This window comes from Equus przewalskii, chromosome 26, assembly GCF_037783145.1.
Source record: "Equus przewalskii isolate Varuska chromosome 26, EquPr2, whole genome shotgun sequence".
NCBI classification, from domain to species: domain Eukaryota; kingdom Metazoa; phylum Chordata; class Mammalia; order Perissodactyla; family Equidae; genus Equus; species Equus przewalskii.
Window position 1 is genome coordinate 19,593,811 of NC_091856.1, and position 12,295 is coordinate 19,606,105.

The following is a 12,295-nucleotide window of genomic DNA, read 5'->3' on the forward strand; positions in this document are numbered from 1 at the left end:
TTTAAATGAAGATGCTTCTCAAAAACAGTCAAGTGCCACAAATGTTTGGAATAAAACCTTTATATAGAGACTAGAGAGAAGGAGCCAAAATGTTCCGGTACTAGTCCTTTAAAGTCCTTTAAACTTGGAAAGAGTTCAGCTATCAGCAAAATGAACAGGTAAACATCTGCCTCTCAACGTTGGTATTTGTGTGGTTATGGAGCTCCAAATGTTGGGATGTTTGTCCTGCAATAAGAAGAAACTAAGGAGCCGATCCCCAAATTTAGATTAAAATGAAAAGGACAGATGAAAGAAGTACCTTTTGTTTTTTCAGGGTGCCTGCTCTGTAGCAAATAAGCACCTGCTTCATCTTTTCTATGCCTTTCTGGTGATCTAACAATTTTTTTCCTGTTGGTACCTGCCTTCTACCTACCACAGAGAGATGTTGTCAGGATGATGGAAAAACACTTGCTTATAAAGGACACAATCTCACGAATTGGCTCTGAGCTTGGCAAAATGTGCAAACATTTAAATGCAAGATGTTCTTTCTTGCTGTTAGTCAACAGATTTAACTTTTCCAACAACCCTCCACCAAGAAGAATCAATTTCTTAAACAGTTGGCACATATGCTATCTTGAAGAAGATAAAGAGGTTTTCCCAAATGGCAATGCAAAACAATTCTATTTATTTATTTTTGCTTTCTAAAAATTTGCTTTCTGGTAGATCAATGCCAAATTTGGATTTTTTTTCCCCACAAATTGATCTAGTTGTGCTGAATCCTATTCCACCCTCAAGACATTCTGACATGTTTAGTATTGAGTGACATTTTATTTAGGTTCCTGTTGAAGACATGGAATCAACATTCTACATAAACCAGAACCTAGTCAATGCTAGTGGTAATGGGGTTCAAGTAATAAAACCATTCCCTGGCTTCAAATTGTGTCCCAGATGGTATTAACCATGTGGTGTTCCTTAAATTGATTTAGCTTGTCTAAGCCCCACTTTCTACTTTTGAAAAATAGTGACTTTAACATTTGCCGTATCTTTTTCAGAGGACTGGGTGCCAATATTAACTTAGATGATGTGGTAGGTTGTTTGCAACAGTCTCAATTATTTATCTTGCTGTATCCGTGCCCCTTTGAAATGTCACTTTGAAGTGCCTCTCATCAAGAGACAGAGGTGTTTAAGGGGTGCTTCCCCACCCGCCAACCTGGACTGGCCTTGAGATTTGCTTTAACAGAAGTAACATAGTGCCAGTTTTGAGCCTGCTCAGCTGCCATGTGAGCAGGCCCGGGCCAGCATCCTGGAGCCTGAGAGACAGGGAGCAGAAAGTTACCATCCTGGTTGAGGCCATCCTAGGTCAACCAGCCCCCAGCCCACACAGATGCATAAGTGAGCTTAGTCAAGAACAGAAAAATTGCCTACCTGAGCCCTACCCCAGATCATCACTGTGCAGAACTATTGTTTTAAGCCACTATGTTTGGGGCTTGTTTTTTAGGTAGCAAAAGCTAATTGATACAGATGCTCTGTAAGAGGGCATGATTTCCACGAGAGGTGCTGTGAGGGACACTAGCTTTGTCATCGTATCAGTGGCGTTAATGGTGATACTCACGGGTGGTTGTCACCCTCTTCAGGCCTGGCCCCCTCGTATTGTTCTTCACAATGTGCAGAGAGATCTCGTACTCTTGCCCAGGAGCTAGGCCTGTTTGCCGGTACGTGGTCTCTGGCCTCCTTAGACTTTTGGTGATCTCTCCTTCGTCTTCTTTATTCTGAAAGATAGGAGCACCTTGTAAGACCTAAAGGAGGTGCCGACCTCTTCATTTGTGTGACTCATTCATTCCGCATTCATTCATTCCTCTTTTACTCCGTCGTCTATTCACTAGGCATCTACTAGGCATCTGATCAGTATAGGATACAGAGATGATAAAGATCTCTCTCAAGTTCGTATCTCCCTCTTGTAAACCTCTCTACTCACTCCTTGGACACTCAACTCCAGTGACAGGATGTGAGAGCTAAAGCAATTCTGGAGCCACAAGCTCAACGCCTCCTTTGAAAGACTCAGAGGCCAGCATCACAGAAGTCGGGTGAGCATCCCACGGTCACACAGCTAGTGGCAGGGCCTGGGCTGGAACTCGGGAACCCACGTCCTTGCCTCAGGTGTGCTTTTAGGCCCAGAGAGGAGGGATGCTCAATCTCTGATATGCTTGGAGGCATTTCGAGAGAGAGACCATTTCCTTTCTTCTTTGCCTCTGAGTAGAGGTTTGCAGGACTACGAGGGGCAATCTGAACCTAGACATGACTTAACATCTATTCATTTAGGTCTCAGCCTTAAGTGCTATGCTTATTGACTTATTAAAATCACTTATAATATATGTACAAACACACAGGGTGCTAATTAGAGCCTTTTCCCCCACCCAAAGCTAAGGAAATTGAGTTGATATAAGTCTGCAGAAGCTCTGAGCATCTTTTAGATCCTCATGGGCAAATATGCCTGCTCCTCTGTGCTCCTTACCATATTCCGGAAGATGATCTCCCACGTTTCGAAAGCGATGTCCAGAGGATCCCACTCCACTTCCACAGATGTCTCCTTGATGGACTTGAACTTTAGGCCTTCAGGTGCAGGTAAGTCTGTCAGGAAGAGCACAGAGAGGAGGTAAAGATGGCTACATGCGTGTTGGGGCAGCACGGCCAGAATTCCACTAAGCCCTGTGGGTCCACTGCCATAGTCAGGGCCTGATCAGCAGAGCATCTATTTAAAGGTTCTTCCGGGATGCTGGCAACTGTGAGGCAGCATGAAAATTAATATAAGGACCAACCCTATGATTAAATATTGGCAACTGCATATAACCCAATATCAGCACAGGCTTTGACATTGACAGACGTGGGCTACCGTCTAAGCTCCACCATTGCAACATTTCTGTGCTTGAGCAAGTTGTACAAAAAATGCCCTGAGCCTCAGTTTCTTCACACGGGAGAAGGAGGTAAGGATGTCTGACCCTTGGGAATGTTTTGAGGACTGAGTGATGTATTCCATGTAGACTGTTGGCCATGGTTCCTGGCACCAAGCACAAGTTTAAAACATGGCAGCCAATGATACTGTTACTAAGTGAAAAATGACCAATTTCTAGACAGAATTTCCTTCGCAGATATGGGAGTGATGGTACCGATGTTGGACTCTTAAAGGAATAACTCGAACCCTAATGTTTCTACTTAAAAAAATATGTATATATATTTTCATACAATTATGTTATATATAATATATATTAATATTAGCTATAATATGTTAAGTATATATAGACAGTGAGCACCACAGAAAGGTAGGTGTACAGTAGAGTGTTAAGAGCATCAATTTGCAACCAGACTTCCAGAGTTTAAATCCCATCTACACCCCTTATTAACCACGTGGTTTGGGATGAGACGCCCAGCCATTCAGAGTCTCAGTTTTCTCATCTGTAAAATGGGTTAACGATAGCTCCTGTCTCATAGGGTTCTCGCCAGTTACGTGACTTAATGATACACAGAGTGGTTCAAACCAAATCTGGCGCAGAGTAAACACTTGTTAAGTGTTACCTGTAATGATTCTCTGTGGCAGCAAAGAGACAGGAGAGCAAGGAGGGGTATTTTGTAGAAAATGAAGAGTTTCTTTTGAAAAGTACTCGATGGGCTTAACTGGATTCCAGGTTAATTGGTGTAACTATAGAAAGACAGCCGTAGAGGTATGGGGGCAAAGGGGAGGCAGTAACTCATGGGGCGGGTTGTACGCTGGGTGAGTGGAGGGCAGTTGGGGCTGCCCAGGGGCTTCTGTTCACTCACAAGTGGCCACCCTGGCACTGACGGGGATGCTCTTCTTGTTCTCCAGGATGGCAAACACACGGATGAAATACTCCACGCCAGGCTCTAACTCCTGGATGATGGTGGATGTCTGGTTTCCGGGCACACGGAACTGCATTTCCAGGCCGCCCTCGTGGGTGGGAGTGTACGTGACGAGGTACTCCGTGACCCGCATCTCATTGTCCCAGGCCAGGTTTACAGTCTCTTCCGTCACTTCTGTCACGATGAGGTCTTTGGGAGGGGACACTGGTAGGAATAAGAAAGGACAGATCAATTACGTTCCCCATACATTCTCTCCAGGTTTGTTTCCTGTGACCAGTCTCTTGCACTGCCAGTCTCTGAAGCCTGAAATCCAGCTTCATTTCCTAAAATGCAGAGCTCATCAGGAAGCCCCAGCTGTGATCCATCTTTAAAACCTTTGGTGGCCGTCCTCTGCCTTCATGCTCAAGTTCCGGGTCTGCAGTGTGCCCTTCAGGGTTCTTTGTGAGGGACCCCTCCAACTTATCCACTCCCTGGACCTCAGTTCAGATTCAGGCCATTTGCATGGAAAAGTGCAGCCTGAGCTTGGCTCCCTGCTCTCAACTTCAAGTCCTAGTTCCCTAGGGCTGGAAGGGCATTTGGGGCTCATCCGGTCCAACTCTTTCATTTTCTAGATGTGAGTGTGGCAGAGGGACTTGCCCAACTCTGCTTCTCTCATCAAATTTGGGACTCACATCTCCTCCCCACCAGCCTGGGCTTCCTTCCAACCAGGCTTCCCTGCCTTTGCCACGTAAAACATAAAGCCATTTATTTATTCTTATCTATCGATACTTTTAATCAAGGCAGAAATTCCCCATCACAACCAGTATAACATGGGTGGATGGAAGAAGAACAAAGAAGACCCTCATTAAACCTGAGCATCATGGGTCTTTGTCGTATTTTCACTCATCCCCTGTCTACTGAGCACTTAGTGTGTACCATGACCTGTGCTAACTGCGCGATAATGCCCCTCCAAGGGCATCGCAATGCTCAGGATCAAAGACAGTAAAGGAAAGATGATTTAAGAGATGGGTCTGCCTCACAGGGGATCAACAGTTAGTCTTTAGCTGATCTTTGTTTTATGTAATCTCACTGTCCGTTCAATTTAGCTGAACTTTTACTTCTATCCAAATAGAGGGATTTACTTTACGATTGGTTTGTTGTCGGTGGGGAGGAGGGAAGATGGTTGATGTCTAGCAAAAGGGAGGTTATCTTTCCATCTACCTCATCTTAGGCACTATATGTTCAAGTCAGTATAAACGAGTTTGGCAGACTCAAATCCCAGCTGCGGGATGTGTGAGCTGTGCATCCTCGGGACAATTCCATAACCTCTCTGAGCCCCCAAGCCCTCAAATAGGTAGCCCTGTAACAGGTGAATGACCAGGGCCCCTTCAAAAAGTCAGTGTGCGTGTGTGTGCATGTATTTTAGTTAATGTCTAATTCTCCAACACACACTGGGAGATCAGGGTAGTGTTTGCACTGGTACTAACCCTCTGAGCAGTCTTCCCCTGTGTAGCCCTCATTGCAGATGCAGCGGCCTGCCACGCACTGCCCCCAGTTACTGCAGTCATTGGGGCAGGACCTCTGCCCGCAGTCTGGAGCCGTGAAGCCCTCCTGGCAGATGCACTGGCCGTCCACGCAGCGGCCCCGGCCGTGACAGTCGCTGGGACACCTCCGCTCCTTGCAGTCTTTGCCTGTGAAGCCTTCGTGGCACACACACTGCCCGTTCACACAGCGGCCCTGGCCATGGCAGTCACTCGGGCAGGAGAGCTCTGCGCAGTCGGGGCCGGTGAAGCCGTCCTCGCACACGCACCGCCCGTCCACACAGCGGCCCCGGTGGCTGCAGTCCCTGGGGCACCGCAGCTCCCGGCAGTCCTCGCCTGTGTAGCCGTCGTCACAGATGCACATGCCATTCACGCAGCGGCCGTGCTGGTGGCAATCGTGGGGACAGCTCATTTCACTGCAGTCATAGCCCTGGAAGCCTTGTTCGCACACACACTTCCCCTGGACGCAGCGGCCCCGGCTGTTACAGTCGCTGGGACACCGCAGCTGGGCGCAGTCCTCCCCGGTGTAGCCCTCGTCACACACGCACTGCCCATTGACACAGCGGCCGTGGCCACTACAGCCGTTGGGACATTGCAGCTCTCCGCAGTCAGCTCCTGTGTAGCCGTCGTCACACTCACACTGCCCGTCTACGCAGCGGCCGTGGTTGTGACAATCGGCCGGACACCTCTTCTCGCCGCAGTCCACGCCGGCAAAGCCCTCATCGCACACGCACTGGCCCTCCTCGCACCGGCCCTGGCCACGGCAGGCGTTGGGGCAGGTGAGCTGACCACAGTCCTCGCCCGTGAAGCCTTCTTCGCAGTAGCAGGTGCCGTTGATGCAGCGGCCGCGGTCGAAGCAGTCCTTGGGGCAGATGAGTTCACTGCAGTCCTCGCCCGTGAAGCCCGCATCACACACACACTCGTTCTCCACGCACCGCCCGCGGTTGTTGCAGTTGTTGAGGCACAGGGGCTCATTGCAGTCTTCGCCGGCAAAGCCATCTTGGCACACGCACTGGCCGTCCACGCACCTGCCGTGCTCCGCGCTGCAGGGCACCGGGCAGACCTCCTGGCTGCAGTCAGCGCCGGCGTAGCCTTCGAAACAGATGCAGACCCCATTCACGCACTTGCCCTGGTCATTGCAGTCGCTGGGACAGGCCAGCTGGCTGCAGTCTTCCCCGGTGAAGCCCTCGTCGCAGAGGCACTGCCCATCCAGGCACTGGCCTCGCAGGTGACAGTTGCCTGGACATTCGGGCTCAGAGCAGTTGGGGCCTTTCCAGCCCGGTTCGCAAACACAGCCACATCCTTCAGCGCTGAAGTTCCCCCGGCCACTGCAGAAGGGTCTGGTGTCCAGGCGGCCTGCAACGAAGAAAATAGATGCTCTCAGCTCAATTCTCAATTTCTCGATTTCTACCCGCCAAACGCAGATTGAAATTCAGCCAGAGCATGGTTGCATCCTCAGGCCTCATCTGGCTTGAGAACTAATTGCTTCATGCGTTTAATCAGATGAGCTCCCATCCAGTTACACTAGGTAGGAATTCTTAAGCTGCACTCTCTGAAACTGTAGACTCATGTGCAAAGATGGTGTGGGATTATGTGTGTAGCTCTGTGTGTGTGTGTGTGTGTGTGTGTGCGTGTGTTCCACCTGTGGGGAGAGGATCCATAGTTTTTATCAAATTTTCAAGTAGTCCCAAGACCCCAGTGATTCTGAATCACTGCCTTGTAGAAAGCAGTGTGCTGGGCTGTGTTGCTGCTTCTCCAGGAGGAACATTCGAGAACAATTGTTTCCCACAAGAAATCGTTGTTGAACTGAACTCAATTCTGCCTCTTTGACTCAAAGCGGTGCTGCATTTGGAAAGGGATTTACATGCTTTGAAGCTCAGCTTCTTCATTGCTCATGCGGGACTAAGAGCCCACTTCCTTGGGTGCATCAGGGTTAAACGAGGACATCAAGAACCTACTGCTGTGTGTAGTGTTATTTTCCCTTCCAGAGTGTTTTGGGTTGACTCTAGTTGGTAGACGGCTTTACGTGACCCAACTTTCTAATTTTCCCTAACTGAAATGAGGCAGTGAAGGAGTGGCTTTCTAACTCGGTCAGGACCACTTTCGATTTGGCTACGTCCCCACAAAACTCCTGTGCCTCTCTCTCTCTTTTTCCCTCTCTTTCCCGGAAGCCACAGTGGGAGTGAACCTGAGGAATACATGGTCAGCACCGACATGACTCCACTCTTTGAGGTCTATCTCATGTCTTCACTTAACTCCTCGGACTAACTGGAGCGATCTCCATGGAGCCCGAGGAGAGGAAATGAAACTCATTTCCGTTTTTCTGCACCTAGATCTAGTTGTGTTAATATATTTTATTTCCTTCCTGACAGCAGGAAAGAAGGCAATTAAAAATAAAAGTGGGTTTGAAAACGGAGAATCCAAACTTGTGTTGTGTAGTATGGTGGCCGCTGGACACACGTGCCTATTAAGCGATTGAATGGTGGCTTGCCTGAACTGAGATGTGCTGTGAGTGTAAAATTCACACTGGATTTCAAAGACAGTGTGAAAGAAAAGAATGTAAAATAGCCATTAATTTTTATACATTTTTATACAGATTCCAGGCTGAAAAATGGATAATTTGGTCTATATTGAGTTAAATAAAATAAACGATTAAAATTATTTTTACCTGTTTCCTTTTCATTTCTTCAATGTGACTACTGGAGAATCTCAGATCATGTGTGTGGCTCGCATTATATTTCTATTGGATAGCAGATAGCATTCCTCTAAACAACTATTCCCGCTCACTCTTAAGTGTTAATTCCATTGTGTAACTTCCATCAGCATTTTGCCAGGTAGTTGACGGTGGGGGGGGGGGGGGAATTAAACTAATTTATGCATAAAGAAAACTTTTTTTTTCTGCCTTAGAAACCTGGAGTATGTCCTATAGTACTCTCCATTTATGGTGATTAGATCTACTCTTGAAATAATTTGTCCAAGTACTTCCTGGTAATTTTTTCTGAGTGGCAGAAATAGAGATTTTCACCTCCAGTTTGATGCTGTTGAAACGCCTGTGGTTCTATCAACTTGAGGGAACGGAGCTGAAGACATAATTCCAAAGTGGCAAAATTCCTCAAAACAGGGATGTGGCCAGGTACGACTGGGAGACCACGAGTTCTGGAGACACAGGCACATTCAAAGCTCCCATCTCGTATTAGTCTTTGTGTCATCTTGTGCCAGTTGGGTAACTTCTGTGAGTCTCAGTTCCCCCATCTGTAGAATGGGGGCATTTAACCTTATCTCAAGGTTCTTGGACGGATTAAATGAGTTAATGAATTACAGTGCCTGGTACATAAAGGGGGCTCAATTCATAGTTGTGATCATCATCATTGTTGTTGCCATTAAACGGAACTGTTTTTTCCAATTCCCGCAGAACGTGCACTGCACATTTGTGAGGACCATAGGCAGCACTGTGCATTTGTAAGAACACAGGGGTGTGGAATACTGTGGATTAAGTCCTATCTCGGCCAGTTATTGAAGGACATTGAGGGATCCCACCCTCCTTCTGGGCCTTAGTTTCCCTACTTGTACAACGAGGTGATGGGGCTATATTAGCACCCTTCGGAGAGTGATCTTTGAGTCAGGAATTTCATAATATGTTCATAAGTTTTGGGGTGAAGAATGGGTAGATTTCATGGTCAAATAAGTCTTAGAAACTAGTAATTAGAGTGGAACAGGGTTTCTTGAAGGAAGACTTCCCAGAAGCCTGAGAATTCCTCTAAGAAACACTTGTCACCAAGAGCAAAACAGCGAAGGTTATATTTCCCACATTTATTTGACCATAAAATCTCTTTTCACTGAACACGTGGTGAGGCTGGTTCCCCAGGGAACCCACTTTGGAAACCACTGATGGACCCTGCCATGCTCATCATTTCTCCTACTTGTACAGCGAGGGGCTGGACCAGCTCATACCTTCAGCAGGCTGGAGACAGCAGCCTGCTCCTGTGGTACACTGCTCCCGCAGGGAAGACACCAGGTTCTCCAGCTCCTCCAATCTGCTCAGAAGCTCTTTGACGTCAGGAGCAGCTGCGCAACCACAGGCCCGGCGGGGGATGTTGATGCGGTGTGTGAAGACGATCTGGTTGTTTCCATCCACTGTGTGCTCCTGGAAACTTTCACTGGGCTCCAATGGCGGGGCCAGGTCTTTCGCCCCACTGCCTGATTCCAGATCCACTGAGCACTGGGACCCGACCGGCAGCTTGATGTTGTAGACATGGTTAAACACCACTGGCTGGTTTTCCTCTGGCAGGGAGATATTCACCCCACTTTCTCGCTTGTGCCGGATGACTTTCTTGAGGACCCCACCTTCCGTAGAGAGGGCGAGCAAAGCTAGGAAGATGCCTGCCAACAGCCGAGTCATGGCCCCCATGGTGGAAGTGGGTTTGGCTGGACGTTTCTGGGGTTCTACAGTCCTAGAGTGTCTCACTATCAGGCAGAATTGGGGATTTGGAAGCACAGAGTCGAACCCAAATCAGTCGTTTCTGATCTTCTTGAAGGAATTCTCTTCTACAAGTAAACAAAGAAAATAACAACCTTGTGAGTATCTACTGCTAATTGAATCTATTGAATATCTGCAGTTCCAAGTGAATTTTGATTTTATATCTCCTGCGTTTGATGCTCTCCTCATATTCCTTCAATATTCACTGTAGGGTTGATATAAAATGGTCTCTCAAATAATTTTGCAAACTGGAAGGAATGATTTCACTCACTATTCAACTTCTAGAAATTTAGCGAGACAACAGGGTACAGAAGAAAGGGCCAAACTTTGGAATAAGACAGACCGGATGCGAGTTTGGATCTCAGCTCTAGCCTTTGGGTAAGATACGTAACTTTTATTGGTCTTATTTCACTGCCATATGGTGAAGATCATAATGGCTACCGTCAAAGTTAAAATAATCCTGTAAGTGAAAACATTAATTTGAAACCATGTATTCATGAGTTTCTTCAATATTCGCTAGATGTGCACACTGAGTGACCCTCATAGTGACGTAACGGCCATAGTCCCAGTAGATGTTCAATAACTCCTACCTCTTATTATTGACCCTCTAATCTGAGTTTAACACCATCTGCTGCTTCTCTGCTGCTATCAGAGGCAGAGATTAAAATGAAGGACTCTAGAAGGAAACTGAGTTTTAATTCCAGCTGAGTTTCTTACTAGTTTTGTGGCTATTGGAATAGTCTTCTACTTCGCTGAACCTCAGTTTCTCTTCTCCTTGATTTACTTCCAAAACCTTGAAACGTCAAGTTTTTAGAAGAGCCTGACAGAGTGTCCCTGAACCCCTTGTCCAAATTATGATTCAGGGGAAGAGATGGCTCAGAAAGGATGTGTATGAGCCTCTGATGTCTTCTCCAGTCAACAAGTACTTATACTATTCTTACTGAGTATTAGGACAGAACGATGTCCTCTTCTCCCCTCAAATTCATATGTTGATGCCCTAACCCCCAATGTGACTATGTTCGGAGACGGGGACTTTAGGAAGGTAATCATGGTTAAATGAGGTCATAAGGCTGGGGCCCTGATCTGATAGTGTTGTAAGAAGAGGAAGAGACATCAGAGGTCTCTCTCCTTCTCTCTCTCTCTCTGCTTGTACACAGAGGAAAGGCCATGCGAGGACACAGCGAGGAAGTGGCCATCTGAAAGCCAAGGGGAGAGGCCTTACCAGAACTGAATTTTCCAGTGCTTTGATCTGGGACTTCCAGCCTCTCAAATTGTGAGAAAGTAAATTTCTGTTGGTTAAGCCAGCCAGTCTGTGATATTTTGTTATGGCAGCCCAAGCAGACGAATACATTTTTTCCACAATAATCAGAGTTCTTTGGATGGTAGAAATAAATATAAGACCAAGGGCCTACCCTCAGAGGGCTTAACAATAGAATTAAGAAGAAAATGGAATCATCCACTTACTATTTAAGGAACAAAGCAAGAAGGAATGTAAATCATTTATTTTGTAGTATAGGATATAAGTGATTATGGAGTTTGAAAGATGTAAAAGGAATTGTCAAGAGTGGTAGGCCATGGCTGTTGGAAAGGATGGAATTTAAGCTGATCCTTAAAGAATGAAAATGATTAGATACAGAGTATAGAGGAGAATATGCTATTGTGAAGCCGTTCTTACATTGTTAAGCTGTCTTACGGCTATTCACCTGTATGGACAATCAAGGAGCATAGGAAAGGGGAGTGTTGTGTGCTGGTCTCAGCTTATCAATAACCAATGTTGTGGCTGGACCAGCCCTTGTGACTCTTATTATGATTGCAAGAGGCCCTTCCACAATAACCATCAGAAAATTTTTGGGAAAAAAAGGTTTATTACTTAAAGGACATGGAAATTACAAGGCATACCTGGGGCCAAAGAGCAAGGCCATGGGGGAGAGAGAGAGCACAGGCCTGGGCTTCTGCTTTTATTGGGGTCTAGGGTGGGGGCCCAGGGTTTCGCAGGCTCATTCTTTATTGGTGAATTTAAAACATAAGAGCAGGAATTTAAAAAGTGGGAAGAGAAACACCAAGCGGCCCAAATGGTCAGTTATTGAAATTAATGGAGATCTCTAAAACATAGAAGCCTCAGTGGGGGGAGGTGCCTGGCTCTTTATCTAGTCTGTGGCTGGCAATGTGTTTATTCCAGATAGCCATCTTTGCAGTGGATGCCTCTTTGAAGTGGCTGCCTCTGTAATCAAAGCTTAAGTCAGGCACTTGCATTAGAAGAAAAAAAAAAGACTGTCAAGAGTTTACACTACAGGGAGTTGACAGAGGCAGCTGAGAAATTATTGAGTAAAGATAGGAAGACATGGTTAAACTTTAGGTGGTTATAATACTGACTAAAATATTCCTTGAATCTTGTGAGAATGATCTATACATAGTATGAAGTCATTTATAGTCTTCTTTAATTAGG

At 46.5% G+C, this 12,295-nt stretch overlaps 1 protein-coding gene across 6 annotated transcripts in view; it reads right to left on the reverse strand.

The window, feature by feature from the left end:
* TNC (tenascin C) overlaps positions 1-12,295 on the reverse strand; it is a 91,025-nt gene that overhangs the window by 54,403 nt on the left and 24,327 nt on the right. For all 6 annotated transcript variants that reach the window (XM_070596213.1, XM_070596212.1, XM_070596210.1 and 3 more), the window contains exons 2-6: positions 9,324-9,917; positions 5,319-6,728; positions 3,793-4,056; positions 2,492-2,607; positions 1,592-1,748 (exon numbers count right to left, since the gene is read on the reverse strand). In XM_070596213.1, coding sequence (XP_070452314.1) covers positions 1,592-1,748; positions 2,492-2,607; positions 3,793-4,056; positions 5,319-6,728; positions 9,324-9,780 — 2,404 coding nt within the window. In that variant the 5' untranslated portion in view covers positions 9,781-9,917. The remainder of the gene's footprint in view (positions 1-1,591; positions 1,749-2,491; positions 2,608-3,792; positions 4,057-5,318; positions 6,729-9,323; positions 9,918-12,295) is intronic.